General features: G+C 48.4%; 1 protein-coding gene across 1 annotated transcript; it reads left to right on the forward strand.

Annotated features, from left to right (window-relative positions):
- On the forward strand, nucleotides 1-9,593 carry Ndufs6 (NADH:ubiquinone oxidoreductase subunit S6). Its single transcript, XM_059276617.1, has 4 exons — nucleotides 1-146; nucleotides 726-779; nucleotides 8,849-8,971; nucleotides 9,404-9,593. The coding sequence occupies exons 1-4, from the start codon at nucleotides 39-41 to the stop codon at nucleotides 9,467-9,469; spliced, it is 351 nt and encodes a 116-aa protein (XP_059132600.1). The 5' UTR covers nucleotides 1-38; the 3' UTR covers nucleotides 9,470-9,593.
- The last annotated feature ends 8,927 nt before the right edge of the window (nucleotides 9,594-18,520 follow it).

Below are 18,520 nucleotides of genomic sequence, written 5' to 3' on the forward strand. Positions count from 1 at the left end.
GCTTGGTACGACGCGCCGGGTCAAGGGTCACCGGCAAGATGGCGGCGGCGCTGACCTTCCGCCGGCTGCTGGCCCTGCCTCGGGCTGCGCGGGGTTTCGGGGTGCGAGTGTCTCCGACCGGGGAGAAGGTCACGCACACTGGCCAGGTAACGGCCGCGGCCGCCACGCCCGGAACCCGAGACTGACGGTGGCAGGGCGCCTGGCAAGGTGTGCTGCTGCCGGGCTCGCGCGCGCGTGCGCAACCCTGCCGGGCTCACCGTGGGGGGCAGCCCCCAGCCCAGCTCTGACTTGTAGCTAGTGGCTTCCGGTTGGGAGTTGGTATGCACGCATTCTTTGGGTCATATCTTCATATTAAGTTCCAAGTTTTAGTCATAGGGTCTAAAGCAATCCTAACGTTCAATATAATGGCAAACCAAAAAATAAATAAGTAAATAAATAAATAAATAAAAATTTAAAAAAAGGGAAAGGAGCAGTGTCTCTGAAATGTCGCCTATTGGAGGAGGCTGTCTGTGAAAGCAGGGCCTTGTCTCCGGTCTGCACTCCAGTCTGTCAGTCCCGTGGGACTCCTTCAGTACAAGCACACTGCCTCTTGGTGGGTCTGTCTCCTCACCAATGGCTGTAGGCCACAGGGAACATTGCTCTGTAATGTCTGTGATAAGTATTATGTGACTTCATTCAGAATGCAATTGTAGAAATCATAGATGGTCTTTTTTTTTTCTCTCCAGGTTTATGATGAAAAAGACTACAGGAGGATTCGGTTTGTTGATCGTCAGAAAGAGGTAAGTGGAAGATCTAGTAAAAGAGATAAGAGTTCATAAAACACAAACAGGTTGAGTGACTCCAGTAGAGTGTCTGAAGTGTACTGAGCACTAATTACCACAGTGAGTGCTGCACCTGACTGGGGGTGGGTTGTAATGAGAACGCAGGCGAGGGTATTACATATAAATACCTTCCAGCACTGTATAAGGGGTAAAGAAGCACGTGGATTTCACGTTTAGACTTGGGCCCATCTTTGAGGTGGCTCATGTGTATGCAGGTATCCTCAAATCAGAGGCATTGCCTGGTCCCAGGCTTCTCATGGAACTGGTATTTAGTGTGTGCCAGCTTAACATGGAAGAGCTAGAGAAGTTCTCACATATCCCAAGCACCCTAGAAACCCTGGAGTCCTAAATGTAAATTGTGTCAACTCCTGCCCCCCTCAGAATACACAGCATCCTGTAACAGTAGTTCAGGCTTTCATAGCATAAATCTTGTTTTCGGCCTGGTAACCTGTCATAGTGGTTTTATTGCTGACAAAGCATCATGACCAAACGAAGCATGGGGAGGAAAGGGCTGGAGGGAAGTCAGGCAGGACCTGAAAGAGGCCATGGAGGAATGCTGCTGACAGGCGTGGTGTGCTCAGCCTGTTTTCTTAGGGCACCCAGGACCACCAGTCAGTCTGGAGGTGGCACTGCCCACAGTGAGCGAGGTCCTCCCGTATCATCAAGAAAATGCCTCCACAGACTTTCCTGCAGGCCAATCCTATGGAGGCATTTTCTCGATTGAGTTGAGTGGACATAAAACTAGCCAGCATAGTATCTCTTACGTTAAGGAAGACACACTATTAAAATTTACTCTTCTGATGACTTACTAAGGTAAGAATTTTTTAGTATTCATCAGATAGATTGTACTATGCCCTCCCAGGATAGGGGTAACTTGAGGAGGTTTAGTCCCCCACACAGGGGAAGGTCATTTAGTTCAGACCCATGTGACTATGCTGCTAGGGAAAGAAGAGAGGGTTGGGTCTGCCCTGCCTACGTAGCCTAAGTCAGTTTCTCTGTCTCCTGTGTCTAAGTGCCCGGACTCTTCCTTCCGATACGGTGGTTCACACTGTCCAGAGGTTCCAGAGGCGTTTGTCCCATGTGTGCCTTCAGTCATGCCCCTCCCTCTGCATTCAGCTCGATTCTTTCTGTACTGCTCTAGCTGTCCCTAAATCAGAGTCCCCCGCCCTCTCTGATCTTAGCCACATTGTCCCAGTGTCTAGTTTTTGAATTCTGATTCGTAACAAACTCACTTGTGACGCATTGGTTAATTGTGAGTTCGTATTCCCAAGTTTCAGCCAGTATCCTGTTGGGTCTAATGAATACGAGGCAGAGAATTTTGTGTTCTTTGACTCCTTGGTTGGTTCTGATGTCTACTGGAGGTGGCAGGGGAGATTGAGAGAGGTCAGTCTTCACGAAGCAGGTGGAAGCCAGTGAGCTTACATGCTAACACGGCTTCAGGGTGAGTAGCGTAGGTGACTGCTTCTCAAGTTCACTTTTCTCGTTTGTAACTTATTTTTCATAGTGAGTGTTTGTCATTGTGGGTGTCCAGGAGATGGATTGCCTTTAGCATAAGACAACTTCTGCTCCTAGTGTGGCAGAACAGATCTCTCTGTTTACTGTTGAGTGTTATTGTGGCCTTTGTGTGTGTTCCTGTGTACAGTCCTCAGTGTGGTGTTTCACACCTGCTGCACACTCCCTTCGGTCCTCCAGTGTGGTGTTTCACACCTGCTGCACACTCCCTTCGGTCCTCCAGTGTGGTGTTTCACACCTGCTGCACACTCCCTTCGGTCCTCCAGTGTGGTGTTTCACACCTGCTGCACACTCCCTTCAGTCCTCAGTGTGGTGTTTCACACCTGCTGCACACTCCCTTCGGTCCTCCAGTGTGGTGTTTCACACCTTGCTGCACACTCCCTTCGTTCCTCCAGTGTGGTGTTTCACACCTGCTGCACACTCCCTTCAGTCCTCCAGTGTGGTGTTTCACACTTGCTGTATACTCCCCCTTTCTTTGGTCCTCCAGTGTGGTGTTTCACACCTGCACACTCCCTTCAGTCCTCCAGTGTGGTATTTGGCATCAACAAGCACATGGTGTTGAGAACAGGACAATTCAGTACACTGTCATGAAGGATATTTTCTCCAGTGAGGTGTGCAAATGTGACATTGGAAGTTGGACACTGATGCGTGCTGAGAGGATGGGCAGGCCCAGTGGCTTTTATTTTGCAGTGTGACCCTGGAGATGGTAGGTTTGTCCCCGTGGAGGTGCAGCATTTATTCTCAGGTGTGCTGGGCATTAACGGAAGTTACTGAGGGTGTGGCTGGACTCTACCCTCACTTTGCAAGTATCCTGTGGCAGGGCTGAGGGTCAAACAGCTGAGGGGTAGACATGTCCTGACTCTCTGAGCTGGTCCCTAGCTTCATTGTCTTTGTGGTTTTTGGCTGGCCTGGCAGAGGGTCACAGAGAAGAGTTTAAAGATAAACTGAGACAGTAGAGCCAATGTGGGTGGACAGAGCACTGTGCCAACAGGGGGCTGGCCTGGTCCTGCCCTGCCCTGATGCATGGTACTCAGACCCACGTCGTCCTGGTGTCTTACCCTAGTTCAGCACTGTACGTGTCTGGGTGCATATTTCTGTGGCGAACACTTGATTGCTGGGTGATGAGGAAGCATCTGCTTAGGCATTATTTTTTTAAACACAAATTCCCTGTTCATGAGTAATTTAAAATATTTGTTTTGGTTTTAGCTTTTTTTTTTCCTTTTGGCGGTGCTGAGGTGGAACTCAGGTCCCACATGGGCCAGGTTAGCACTGTGGGTCTGCAGAAGGCTTGAGTCCCACAAACACTCTTCCTGCTGTCTGTGCCCGGCCTTATAGAGTCGGTGAACCATGTTGGAACCTGACTACTTTCTCAGCTCCACATTTGCAGAGGACTCTCCCAGATGCAGCACATTCTGGATTTGTACAAGTGTGTGGTTCTCCCCTGAACATTCTTTGACCTGTTTCCCTTTGTCTTTAGTCTGAGTTTCATCAGTCATACGTTAGGAAGGATTTGTATCTGGATTTGATCTGAGGACTGTGGGTGACAGGATGCTGGGCAGTTAGACCAGCTCTGCAAGAAGGCTGGGAAGCGTTCAGGAGGACCCTGGCTGGTTCGACGCCTGCAAAGGACCCAGGGTCTAGGTCTGTGGTGCATCTTCATCCTGCGAGGCTGCTGCCCCTGTGCTACCTGTCCTTATGGTGTAAGAAAGGGGCCAGAAGTCAGGCCTGATGACCTAGAGCTGATGGGACCCTGGGACCCCTGAATGAGGAAGAGACAGAGCAGTTGTTACTTGATTGTCAGGCATGCACTGAGGATGGATAGTCTGGGGTGGGGTAACAGCAGCCTTGTCCACAGTTGAGGGCTTTTTGGTATTATTGGTGTCTCTGGTGTCATGCTCCACTGCCAGGCTGGTGTGCTGCTCCCTGCAGGAGCTCAGGTCTTCCCTCTGGGGCTGGTGGCCAGGCAGTGGTCTCAGGCAAGGAGAGCACAGAAAGCGCCGCCGGGGGCCTGCTTCACTGAGCTGCTGCCACCCTCAGCCCCTCAAGAGGCGGTGACGCTTGCAGGTTTTTTTTTTTTTTTTTTTTAAAGATTTATTTATTTATTATGTATACAGCATGTATGACTGCAGGCCAGAAGAGGGCACCAGATCTCATTACAGATGGTTGTGAGCCACCATGTGGTTGCTGGGAATTGAACTCAGGACCTCTGGAAAGCAGTCAGTGCTCTTAACCTCTGAGCCATCTCTCCAGCTCCGACACTTGCAGTTTAAAACTAAGCATTTGGGCGGAGTATAGGGCCCCAGGAGATCGGGTCTGCCATGCACAGGCCTGTGCTGATTTTCTGTTGTCGAGATTGAGAAGCAGACCTCCATAAGGGATATAGTCTCCTCAGAGCTGCTATGACTAAAGTCTTCTGAATTTGGAAGGCTCTGGCCTATCGTAAACACAAGAGGATGGTATTTGTTCTAAATTCATAGCCGCCACCCGGGGCCAGTAGTGGCAACTTTTCTCCAAGACAACAGCAAATTCAACAGCCCAGGACATGGCTGAATGTCATACACACAGCTTAGAGGCTGCTGTGGGCACTACTCTAGTTGTGCCTGTGATTTGCAAGCTGCACACATATGTACATGTAGTGTCTGAATAATAATTGAACCAAGCTTTGAGTTTATTACACTGATAGCCTTCTGCCAATGGAGCCCACGTCTCACAGCACTGGGTGGTCCTGCATCTCACAGCACTGGGTGGTCCTGCATCTCACAGCACTGGGAGGTCCTGCATCTCATCTCACAGCACTGGGTGGTCCTGCATCTCACAGCACTGGGAGGTCCTGCATCTCACAGCACTGGGAGGTCCTGCATCTCACAGCACTGGGAGGTCCTGCATCTCAGAGCACTGGGAGGTCCTGCATCTTACAGCACTGGGTGGTCCTGCATCTCATCTCACAGCACTGGGTGGTCCTGCATCTCACAGCACTGGGTGGTCCTGTGTCTCACAGCACTGGGTGGTCCTGCATCTTACAGCACTGGGTGGTCCTGCATCTTACAGCACTGGGTGGTCCTGCATCTTACAGCACTGGGTCACTGCTTCAGTTGTACATCCATTTCGTAGCATCCTGTTTCAGCTTTAATAACTCTGTCTTAGTTTGAAATAAAGGAATATATTTTCTGTAGGAAACCAGATCATAGACAATGAACTTAAACCTGAGTGTCTTTAGGCTACGCCCGCTGGCTACCGAGAAGAAAACGAAAGGGTGGCTCTTAAGTTTTGCTTTACCCTGTGTAGAGGACACACCTCACAGTGTCGGACAGTTCAGGCACTGTGACAAGTCCTTGGCAATTCTCCCTGTTGGCCTTGTCCTCTGGGGTGGAAGAAGCAGGGCGGAGCCTGGTTGAGCACAGTGCAGATCTAGATGTGGTTGGGGTGTTCACCACCCAGGTTCTTTGTATTCCTGCCTTGAACCAGGTTCTGAGAAGCAGATGTTCGTCACGGGGGTCAGGGTGCCCTGGAGCCGTGATTAAATGACAGGAGGGCAGGCACTTATCAGTCACCAGCGTGGAGGCGTCAGCTGTCCTTCCCACAAGGACCGTGATGAATTCCTGTGAGTGTGTTAGTGCGGCCTTTGTGACATGCTGTCACCTCTGCAGCTCAGGGTTTACACCGTGGGGCTTCATTTGTGTGGCCGCTGCAAACAGCTTTTCTTAGCTGTTCTGGTGCTGGTGTCAGGCTGCCTGACTGTGGTCACAGAGGACTCTGTTCAACAGAGGACTGTTTATGGGACTGTGTTGTAGAGGACTTTCTTCAAAGGGTATTGTGTTCACAGGGACTGTGTTCATCACTGTGTTCACAGAGGGGTTGATTCACTGCTGGTGAATATGCCTAATGCCCTTTTGCTGCAGCTTGCTTCCATTTCCAGTGTCTTCCATAATGTTTACAGAGCTGGACCTCAGAGTAGAGGCTGTACCAAGGGGCAGTCTATAATTGATAATATGCTCTAAGGATACCTAACCCCTCCTAGACATCCTGTGAGTGTGGGTCTCAGGGATCTGATGCGAGGGGCCTGCATCCTGTTTTCATGGCTGTGGTGTCTCCCTTGCACTCCTTTCTGAGCCATATTTGGAAACTTCACATCAAGCTTCACCCGCCCCTAGCCTGTGGGCTGTGATCTGACTGCGCTGGTGAGAGTGGGGTTGCTGCTCCCTGTCTGTACTTCAGGGAGTGCAGGGACTGAGCAGCCTCTGGTTCCGGAAGTGAGTGGCTTTTTGTGATGCATCTTAAGGCCACTCTGCTGAGGTAAGATGGGAGATGCTGGGCGGCACATCCTGTTAGCTGAGTAGTGGCACAGACCTTCCCTGCACATAGCCAAAATATCTTCAGAGGGTGGCTGATCACCCTCAAAAACTTCAAAAACTGCTGGAGGACAGGATCCTGCTCACAGAAGGGATGCAGAGTCTGCTCGCAGGCCTGGAGTGCATGGGGTCATGTGTACACAGTCAGAACAGTTTGCAGCACTCAGGTATTGTGCAGTTCTCTCCCTGTGCATGTGTAGATGTTGGGGCTCCAGAGTGCAGTTTTGGAGTATTACCACCTTAGATGTTGGGGCTCCAGGGTGCATATTGGAGTATTACCAACTTAGATGTTGGGGCTCCAGGGTGCATATTGGAGTATTACCACCCTAGATGTTGGGGCTCCAGGGTACAGTTTTGGAGTATTACCACCCTAGATCTTGGGGCTCCAGGGTGCATATTGAAGTAATGAAAGTGGTCTGTGGGGCAATCTGGTGTAGCAATAGCCCTGTCCAGTCTCTGGGCTTTGCCCCTGTGGGTGCCATGCTAGGATGTTTAAGTCAAATAAGAAAGCTGTGAAGTGGAAGGAATAGTGTAATGGTTTCCTCTTCCCATTTGGTAGGCTTTCACTGTCCACAGTGGTGAGCTGAGGTCATTTTGAGGCATGTAGTCTGGCCTTTGCTCTGTTCTGTCAGCATGTGGTCCCACTATCCCAGGTAGTCTGGGAACAATATTGAATATTGTGTTAGTTGTTCTAAATTTGCCAGAACACATAAGTGTTAGAACACACTGACCTTCAGAATATGTGACCCTGACAACAGAATCACACCTAGAAAATTAAACTTTTAACTGATATGCTTAGCTGTGTTATGTTTTTAAAAATGTACAACTTGACTCAGTCTTATAAGTCATGAGGGGACAGCTTTAGTACATCTCAGTATTGAGCAGATAAGTGATGCTTCTGCATGCTGGCAGGCTTCATGGTGGATAGGCATGGTTTCTGTGTGTTTGTGCCCAGCACATAGGAACCATCTCCAGGAAATGCATGCTGTGGACATGCAGGCACAGTGGAAATACACTGACTACAGGGCATTTTTCAGGTGGGCAGAAGGAGGTGCACAGCATGATTAGGAAGTGGCCACTTGGTTCTGCCCTGGGGTTCCACCTGCTAAGTATCCACTAGTGAAGTAAAAGATGCACAGGGCCCAGCTCGGGGAAACCTGGTAAGAGAGACACTAGTCATGTGAGTCACCACTCAGTAATCTATCTGATAGAGAATACAAGTGACCAGAGCGAAGGGTAATTAATTGATGGACAGCGTAAACATCATTAAGTGACCATGCCACTTTCCTCGCCACATAAATTGACCCCAGAAAGGTAGGACTAAGTCAGACCAATATCCACAAAGAAGCCAAGTATTCACATAACACCAGGCCGATTGTTTCGTGGGTGGATTCTCTAGAGCCCTTAGGTCCCCAGTGATCCAGTACTACATGATTTGTGTATGAATAGAGAGCATGGTGAAAAACGTTGAGATGTTTGCCTCGTGAACACAGACAGACAATGTTGGGGGCATCTGGTATTGACAGACATGGAGCTCCAGAAGGGCACATGACCCCAGTAGTGAGTGACTGTGAGAATCAAATGTTAGAAGACTCTAGTTACATGGAGAAAAGGAGTGTGGAGACTCCTAGGGACATAGTCCACAGCAAAGAACCACCATAGCCTCATACCCTCCTGGGCCTGGGGAAACAGTGGTATGGGATAGGGCTTTTGTATTCTGGACAAGCCTGTTATGCTGTTACACCCATATACCATGTGGGGACAGATGATACATTATTGTTCCCTGAGATCACATTCTTAGGAAATGCACATGACAGTGTGTAGAGGTCCAGGCCATGTGGCCACCTATACTGTTGTTGGGTTTGGGAGAAATGTGGATGTGTAAGGAGAAAGATAAGAGACAGAGCAGGTGACACTGAATGAGCCCAAGTCTCAGCAATGACTAATCCAAGGAAGGGACAGGGGAGAATTTGCCCTGTTCAAGTCTGAAAGTTTGGGGTTATATTCCATTGCAGGGGTACATGGTATGTGCCTGCCTGTGTTTAATTGACCTTAGTGATCATTTTGAGTGACGTTGTATTGAGTTCGTGGGTTTGGATGGATACTGGACATGTAACTTGTATGAAATTACAAAGATGTTGTTTTTCTTCCTTCTCCTCATTCTAGGTGAATGAGAGCTTTGCCATTGATTTGATAGCTGAGCAGCCGGTGAATGAGGTAGACCATCGAGTCATATCCTGTGATGGAGGAGGTGGTGCCCTGGGCCACCCCAAGGTGTACATAAATTTGGTATGGAGCTAAGCAGCTTGCTGTTTCTTGGTGCTCACCTTCCCTCCCAGCCACCTGCCTGGTTCTGGGTATCCCTACCATGCGTGGGGTGGACCCAGATAACAGCCACAGTTCAAAGTTCAGTCTTGGCCTTGTGTTTTCACAGGCATTTCTGGTTGACACTGTATTTCAGGTTCAACCTGACTTTCAGTGTGCTGTCTAATTGGGATTTGGCGGGGCTGGAGAGATGGCTCAGTGGTTAAGAGCACTGACTGCTCTTCCAGAGGTCTTGAGTTCAATTCCCAGCAACCATATGGTGGCTCACAACCATTTGTAATGAGATCTAGTGCCCTCTTCTGGATATATGCTGTATACATAATAAATAAATAAATCTTTTTAAAAAAATGAAGTAAAATATGAAAGTATGAGATGTTTATTTTGAATTTTTTTCAGGACAAAGAAACAAAAACGGGGACGTGTGGCTACTGTGGCCTGCAATTCAAGCAGCACCGTCACTAGTGTGGGCCTGTGTCCTGGTTCTGACACCTGTGGGACATCTGCACATTAAGTGTTTTGGTGTGAGGTCACTGCTCTGTGAATGGTGTCCCTTCTTATGAATAAAATACGCTACCATTGTGGACAATGAGTTGTTTGTTCCTTTCATAGTGTGAACTGGAAGTGAATGTTCGTGTAGCAGACGTGAGCAGGAGCAGCTTCGCTTCTCGAGCGGCTGCCCCTCTAGTGCTGGTGCTACATGTGGGTACCAGGCCGTCCTCAGTGAAGTGTCCAAGCGAAGGAGCGGTGAGGAGACTGTCCGAGCGGCCTCAGTCTGTGTGGCACAGAGCTGTACCCTCACCTGCAGGTGCAGGGTCCTCCCTCCTCATCCTTACACCAGCAGCATCTTCAGACCTGTTGGAAGGCATTTACAGTTACTGACCCAGTGAAGGATAGTTATAATGCAGCAGTATGCCACTAATAACAGCAGCTGGCTGGAAAGGAGTCCACAGGGATGTGGAAGCTCCTGAGGGAGGAGGTGGGGATCCCAAGGGAAGAGGTGAGGACTTGGAGGCCCCCAGGGAAGTGTTTCTGTTGGTCAAGGTTCTTTTGCTCTGCCTGTACAATGATCAGTGCAGTCCAGGGGAAGCTTTGCAGAGCTGGCAATCCAGGACCACTGGGTGCCCAAGGCCCAGGAGCTGGATGGCCGACCTAGGGGCTTCCAGTTCCAGGCTTCAGAAGCCAGAGGCTAAGGTCTAGGTCATCAGGAAGGACCATATTTGCACCACTCAGTCTTCTGCTGTCCTCTAGCCTGGTTGGAAATAGCTGCAGGTCGTCTAGGGGTCAAGGAGACTTGTGATTGTAAAAATCAATCAATCAATCAATCAATCAATCAATCAATCTGGTGCTAGCTGTTTTGAAATAGTGGCAAAAACAGCCTCCAGGAGTGGAGTTGGGCTTTGCCAGCAAGCAGTTATACTTGTAGTTTCCCCAAAGGTCTGGTGTATTCGGAGCAGCTGGTCACCAAGATGAAGGCCAGCAGTTATACTTGTAGTTTCCCCAAAGGTCTGGTGTATTCGGAGCAGCTGGTCACCAAGATGAAGGCCAGCCAGCTGGCTGATGGCCTGGTCATCCTGTGCTCAAGCAGCTGGATCACCAGGGAAGGGCCCGACAGCTACCAATCAGGAAATCAAACCACTCCAGTCCCCAACATCTTATTTAAAGGAAAACAAACAACATTAAAAGGGACATTTATGTGGTGGTATTGTGTTCCCCAAAATATTGTGTATCCTAATAAACTTATCTGGGGTCAGAGAACAGAAAAGCCACAATATTAAACATAGAGGTTAGTCAGTGGTAGCACACGCCTTTAATCCTAGCATTCCAGAGACAGAAATCCCTCTGGATCTCTGTGAGTTCAAGGCCGCATTGGAAACAGCCAGGCATGGTGACTCATGCCTTTAATCCCAGAAAGCAGCCTTTAATCCCAGGGAGTGGTGGTAGAAAGCAGAAAGGTTTATAAGGTGTTGAGGACCAGAAACTAGAAGCATTTGGCTGGTGAAGCATTTGGCTGGTTAAGCTTTCAGGCTTCTAGCAGCAGTTCAGCTGAGAGCCATTGGAATGAGGACACAGAAGCTTCCAGTCTGAGGAAACAGGACCAACTGAGGAATTGGCAAGGTGAGATAGCTGTGGCTTGTTCTGTCTCTCTGATCATCCAGTGTTCACCCCAATAACTGGCTTCAGGTTTGATTTTATTAATAAGAACTTTTAAGATTCATGCTACACATTTACAACAAGGGCTTAACGGTATTAACTGCACTGTAGTATTTAACAGTATGCTCACAATGCTTAACTTACATTCTAGATTCAGGGGTGATGTGGCCCCTCCAATATATAAAGATTTGGGGACTCTATGGAAAGCTAGAGAACTCGAGCATGTGGGAAACGCAAAAAAGGACATGACACAAGACAGGATGTAGTCGGAGGATTTCTCCGGTCCCGCCAAGCCCCCGCAGTCCCACAGCCCGCTTATAAAATAATCATTCAGAGGCTTGTATTAATTATAACTGCTTGGCCATTAGCTCAGCCTTATTACTGACTAGCTCTTATACTTAAATCAGCCCATAATTCTTATCTATGTTTAGCCACGTGGCTTGGTACCTTTTCTCAGTTCTGCCTTTTCATCTTGCTTCCTCTGTGTCTGGGTGATGACTCCTCACTCAGCCTTTCCTCTTCCCAGAATTCTCCTCGTCTGCTCACCCTGCCTATACTTCCTGCTTGGCTATTGGCCAACAGTGTTTTATTTATCAATCAGAGCAACACATTGACAGCATACAGAACAATATCCCACAGCAACAGGACACTCGGGCATGAGAAAGGACACAGCTAGGCTAGTTCGGATTTTAAGAAAGCATAGTTGGGAGGGAAAAAAAGACAGAATAGAAATGTCTACTTAGGTCTCTGCAAGCAAGTCAGGGGGAAAAGGAGAGACTATGCTCCCAGAAGAGAGAGCAAGGGGAAAATCTAAGTAGTTCATCAAATAACAGGAAACTGTATTCTTTTATTTTTAAAAATTTAAATATTTTTCACTTATGTGTGTGGTATATGCAGGTGAGTATAGTGCCTGTGGACACTGGAGTTGGCAGCAATTGTGAGCTGCCTGGTGTGAACTTGGGTTCTCTGGAAGAGCAGAGTGGGTTCTTAACCACTGAGCCGTCTCTCCAGCTCAAAGTTTTAAGTCATCTTTTTTTTTTATTGCTTGACACTTTACTACATGCATCACATATGTTTTGATCATCTACTCTCAAATTCTTCACTTATCTCTTCTATTTTTCTCTCCCAACTTTATGTGCTCTATTTTTAAATCCATTGAGTCCCCTTAGTGCTGTCTGTATGTGTGTGGGTGTGGGACCACCTGCTGAAACGTGGACAGTTTCTCAGAGGTTGCTTGAAGAAAATGGTCTCTCCTAGTAGCCATCACTTCCCAGCAGATCTTTGGCTGGGGGTGGCAGTGGGGCTTTGTGACAACCTCCCCATTCATGCTGATCTGGTGCTCGGCTTGTAAACATAGTCACGGCTGTGGTGAGTTCATGCATGCAGTGATCCTGTCACATCTGGAAAACTGTTTCACTAAAGTTGTCCACAACTTCTCGTTCTTGTAATCTTTCTTGTGTCCTCTTCCTCAAAGATCTCTGAGGTGAGGAAATGTGATGTAGCTGCCCTGCTCAGGGCTGAGCATTCTGAAGTCTCTTAGTCTCTGCACACTGACCAGTTGTGGGTCTCTGTATTCACTGCCATTTACTGCAAAAAGAAGATGTACTAACTTATGGGTATAGAGATAAGAAATTGGGAGCAATTTAATACTATGTCAGTTTATCAGAAGAATAATAGTAGGTTTTCTCCTAGGGTCTATGACCTACCCAACCTCAGGTTCTTGGCCCAGTTAATAGAACCAGACATGAGTTCCTTATTGTGTAGTGGACCTTAAATCCAACCAGAAAGTAGTTGGCTACTCCCATAGCACTGTGCTGCCCTTCTACCAGGACATAACCTGCCTGGTCACAGGATTCACAGGTGTATGTGATTCTTGATTACCTTTCTCCCCTGGCAGCAGACATGCTCCTTCTAGCACTACGAAAGCTATCAACTAGGGATAAAGCTTCCAGGTGAGCACTAGCTTGATTTCTTCACCCTGTTGGCTCAAGTATGTGGTGTCTTCAGCAACGGGGTCTTACCATCAAGTTCTGTGAGATAAATAAGAGCAGTGATCCATACCTGGCACTAGGCTTTTTATTTGTTGTCTATAGTATCTGGGAGAGGCATTGCCCTCCCACATTGTAAGGTAATTCCATTCAAACTCTGTGTTTAAGTGTGTGTGTGTGTGTGTGTGTGTGTGTGTGTGTGTGTGTGTGTGTGTGTCTTTAGGAAGCTTTTACAGCCTTTAAAAAATATTTTTAGTATTAATTTTCCCCCCTATATTCTATTCTATACTCTGGTGTCTTATTCAGTGTTCTATTGCTGTGAAGAGACACCATGACCACGACAACTCTTATTTTATTTATTTATTTATTTATTTATTTATTTATTTATTTATTTATTTATTTATTTATTCATTCGAGACAGGATTTCTTTGTGTAACAGCTTTGGCTGTCCTGGATCTCGCTCTGTAGACCCGGCTGGCCTCAAACTCACAGAGATCTGCCTGCCTCTGCCTCCTGAGTGCTGGAATCAAAGGCATGCACCACCACTGTCTGGCAGCAGCTCTTACAAAAGAGAGCATTTAATTAGGGCTTGCTTATAGTTTCAAAGGTTTAGTCTACTGTCATCGAGGTGGAGAGCATGGTGCCATGCAGGCAGGCATGCCAGAGGAGAAGTAGCTGGGCATTCTATACCCAGATCCACAGGCAGCAAGAAAGAGACTCTGAGACTGGCTTCAGCTTTTGAAACCACAAAGCCCATCCCCAGTGACACACTTCCTCCAGTAAGACCACACCCACCCAACAAGCCACACCTCCTAATCTCTCTCAAGTAGTGCCACTCCCTGATGACCAAGCATTCAAATATACGAGCCTATGCTGGCCATTCTTATTTAAACCACCACACCTGGCCTTCAATCCCTTATCCCACTTAAAGATTCCTGCTCCATTATTCCCTTTTCCCACCTCATACCACCCATATTCTATTTCCCATCCCTTGAAATCTTGCCTCCCCCCATACATGGCCCTTTACTATTTTCTTGGCTCCTATGGGTACTCCACTTTAAACACACATATCTGAAGATGTAACACAAATCTTAAAAGATCTTATTAATAGAAACAAACCTGGGAGCCAGATATTGGGGTAGCGCTGAAAGATCAGAGAAACAGAACAAGCCACAACCAACCTCACCTTGCCAGTTCCTCAGCTGATCTTGTTTCCTCAAACTGAAAGCTTCTGTGTCATCACCCAAATGGATCTCAGCTGAACTACTGCTCAAAAGCCTAAAAGCTAAAAAACCCCCTCTAGTTTCTGGTCTCCACACCTTATAAGATACCTTTCTGCTTCCTGCTATCACTTTCTGGGATTAAAGGCGTGAGTCTTTCTCAAGCAAAGATGTAAGATCTCAAGTGCTAGGATTAAAGGTGTGTGCTATAACACCTGATTCTGTCCCTAGTGTGGCCTTGAACTCACAGAAATCCACACGGATCTCTGCCTCCCAAGTGATACGATTAAAGGCGTGTGCCACCATTTTCTGGCCTCTATGTCTATCTAGTGGCTGTTCTGTTCTCTAACCCCAGATAAGTTTATTAGGGTGCACAATATATTGGGGGAACACAATATCACCACATGAAGATTCAAAGCTAGCATCCACATATGAGAGGAAACGTGATGTTTGTCTTTCTGAGTCTGGGTTACCTCACTCAGGATGATTGCTTCTAGCACCATCCATTGATCTGTGAATTTTATAATTTCATTTTTCTTTGCAGATGAATAAAATCCTGTTGTGTAAATGTATCACACTCATTATCTATTCATCAATTGAAGGACACAGGCTGTCTCCATTTCCTGGCTTTTGTGACTAGAGCAGCAATGAACATGAACAAGGAAGTATCTCTGTAGTAGGATCAAGTCCTTCGGGAATATGCCCAAGAGTGACACACCTGGATCATATGGTAGATCTATTTCTAGCTTTTTGAGGACATCCACACCGATTTTCATAGTGACTGCATCAGTTTGTACTCCCACCAGCAGTGAGTGTTTCTCTTTCCCTATATCCATTTCTTGGCATTTTTTTTTAAACCTTAGCCATTCTGACTAAGGGGATATTAATTTGCCCCAAGAATTAACACTATATGTTGGGCAAGGCAAGTCAAGGCAAAGCTTGAGTCTCCCAGAGTGTACTTGCTATGGCAAACATTCATTCTTTTCACCTTCTGTCAGGACCCAGCCTGTTCCCAAGTGGCAGACTTCTGAGATGGAAGGATATGGAAGTGTTAGAGGCCACCCTTGGTTGGTTGCCAAGCAGAACGTCTCATCTGGCATTCATACTGCACAACACCAACAGGCTGTTAACAAGCAGGACACTTTGAGGAAGTTGGTTCTTTCTAGACAAAGGACAACAGCCCCACAAACCCTGGCAGACTGAGGCACACTCAAGCTACTTGTTTGCCCATAGCAGGTTTGGGAAGGTGCAGAACCAGCAAGGCCATGCTGGGCTGCATCTGCATGGCTGCTCATAGCTCCTGGGGTGTCTGCACACATCTATGTAGCCTCACCTGAACCCATGCCTGGGAGCCACAGATGCCAGTCTTGGCTTGTGAACAGGGCTCTGACTCCAGGGGTCACCCTGCCTCCTGTTTATCCTGGGGCTAGAATGGATAAACAGGGTGAAGCCCTATCCCTCCATAAGCAGTGACAGTACCCTGGGATCTAGCAAGACAGGCAGTTCTTGGCCAAGAGCCCCACCTGACCAATGCCTGATAGCACGGCAGCTCCTGCCCCAGCTCACACATTATCTAAGGTTCTTGACTACGTGTGCTTCCCAGCCTGCCAGGATGGGAGTGTGAACATTCTAGAAGTTATTCAAAGATGGAGCTGACATGTTAGGTAAGCAAGAAGGAGGGGTAAGTGGAGGCTGGGACTCAGGAGTGATCCCATGTTAACACTGGGGCTGGAGGAGTCTGGAGCCCTGTGAGGCTCCCAGGGGTCCTGGGATTTTCCAAGGGTCAGGCTGGACTGGTCAAATTTGACCTTGCTGTGGCTAACCCTCCCTCTTCTTGACCTGCTAGTTGCTAAGTCTGAATTGCAGGTGCTTTCCATAGAGGACCAATGTCACCCCAGCTCAGAAGACACCTGGGTGAACACTCCCGGCAATCCCCTAACTGAGCTGCCCGTTGTGGATGGTTTACCTTCACACCCCACACACTGTCTCAGGGTTGAGCGTGTACTGCCTTATGGGGGTGGGGTGGTGTGGTATTGGAAATAGAAAATAATTTCAGGAACGTAAGAGAGGTAAGCTCTAGGACACTTAGACACTGGGGTTTCCCAGGGCTCTGCAGAGGGTAGGGATAGGTCCTCAGGCGCTGAGTGACAGGCTCTGTTGGCAGGCCAGCAGCTTCCAGCTGCTAGATAGGAGGCCCCAGCCCTGGACAAGGGGCAGTATCTGGGATCACGGGAAGATTCTCCAAGATGTGAGGTGGGTGCTGAGCAGGACACTTTGGATACTCCTGAGCTCCTCTGCTGTGGTGGAGGCCTATCTATCCCCTTTTACCACCGGGCAGAACATTCTGCTGGAAAAAATCATCGGTTGTGGGATATGGTGAAAAGACAGGAATGTGGACTAATGATCTCCACAGAGTGGCTGTGGGTGGCCCGTACAACCAAGCTCCCAGGATCAGGTCCTGATCCTTCCCCACTGGTCCCTGCAGGGAGCAGTTGGCCCCATTTCCCTGGATAGGTCAAGGATGGCTCTGGGGTGAGGCCAGGACTCAAGCCTACCTGGCCCCTGCCTACCCACCAGAGGGCAGTAGTGCACAGCTATCCTCCTGGTCTTAGTGACAGGGACCCCAGCGCCTGAGGTGCTGGGTCCAAGTCCTTGGAGATGACCACACCCGACACTGTGCAGAGGCCCAGATTCTACAAATGACATTGCTTTTGAAATCTGTTCTTGGGAACAGTAGCAGATGTTTGGGGAGATATTGGAAAGCCAAGGGAAGCAAGGCTTTGCCCCCTAAAGCAGGTGTGGCCTCTCAGGGAGCCCCTCCTCTAACACGACAAGGCCAAGGGAAAAGGAGATCCTTCACATACAGAATGTGCCAGGGTTTGAGTTTTCGCCTCTGAGCAGTGCCCTGTTCCTGGGCATGTCCAGCTTGGTGTGTGGATACCCTGTAGAGGAGGCAGATGCTGAGAATCCTGGCGTCTGTCTTCCCAGCCTCCAAGCTCCAAGCACCTCTTCATCCAGGTTGCCATGAGGGTGGCCTGCTACTGCGCCGAGGAGGTGTTCCGGTGAGGCCTGAGGCCACTGTGACTGCCAGCAAGTCCTGCTGGCCACTGAGGCAGAAGACAGCTCACGGGAATGGAGGCTGAGAGTTCTGGCACGCGGTCCCGTGGTCACACCCACCTCCCCTCTCCTCAGGGGCCAATCTAGTATTACAGTGTTAATCCGCTAGACACGGGGGATTTTAAATTTCATTTTTGTGCAGTTATTTAAAGTTTAAACTGATAATGTCTAACCCAATTAAATTCCAGTCAATCGTGCTCTAAATGCACTAAGTCTTGTGAAATATGAATGAGGTGTCCCCGCGCTTCTTAACAACTTAATCTCCATGCCGATGCTCTGCTCTTGGGATTACTGTGTCGAAGCCAGGAAAGAAGCAAAGAGAGATAGACACATCCCGCCAGATCAACTCGAGGACTGGGGACTCCCAGCCTAGGCCAAAGTCTTCTCACTTGTTTTGCTCATGAGGCTTTCTGGCACATTCAGATTTCAGAGCTTATGGTGAAGAGCACCCGCTTATGGCCAGTCGCCAAGATGAGAACACACTTTGGGAGTAGCCTTCAAAGGCAGCTGACCACACTGGGCATCTCCTCTCCCTTACCACATCGCATGTGGCCTCCCAGTCCGTTCTCTGTAGGTGAATGCTAGTAACGGCTGGTGTTGAGTGTGAGCTCTGTTTCCCAGGCTTACTCTCAGGATGCCTGGTTCATGGCTGACAGGGTGTTGAAGCTGTCCTCCCTTGGATGCCCACATCAACCCAGCAGTACTGCCTCAGCTAACAAAGCTACCATGTGCTCCCATACCCAGTTTCATCTTGGAATCCTGACTGTTGTATGGTGTCAGGAGGGGACTTTGGGACTTAAAGGGGCTATGAGAGTAGATTCTCGAGAATGGCGCTGGGAAGCTGCCCTGGCTTTTTTTTAGGATGGACTTCTCTGTGGGAGGAGAAGCTGAGCTCTTCCTCAGGGCTCTTTCCAAAGAGTCTGTGGTCAGTGGTTATCCACCATGACACATGAAGAGGTTGCGATTTCAGAACGACCCTGGCTGCCCCAGGATTGATTACAGAATGACGGTTCCTCAGTGTGGCTGTGTTTTCTTAG

This window comes from Peromyscus eremicus, chromosome 11 (assembly GCF_949786415.1).
Source record: "Peromyscus eremicus chromosome 11, PerEre_H2_v1, whole genome shotgun sequence".
Classification (NCBI taxonomy): domain Eukaryota; kingdom Metazoa; phylum Chordata; class Mammalia; order Rodentia; family Cricetidae; genus Peromyscus; species Peromyscus eremicus.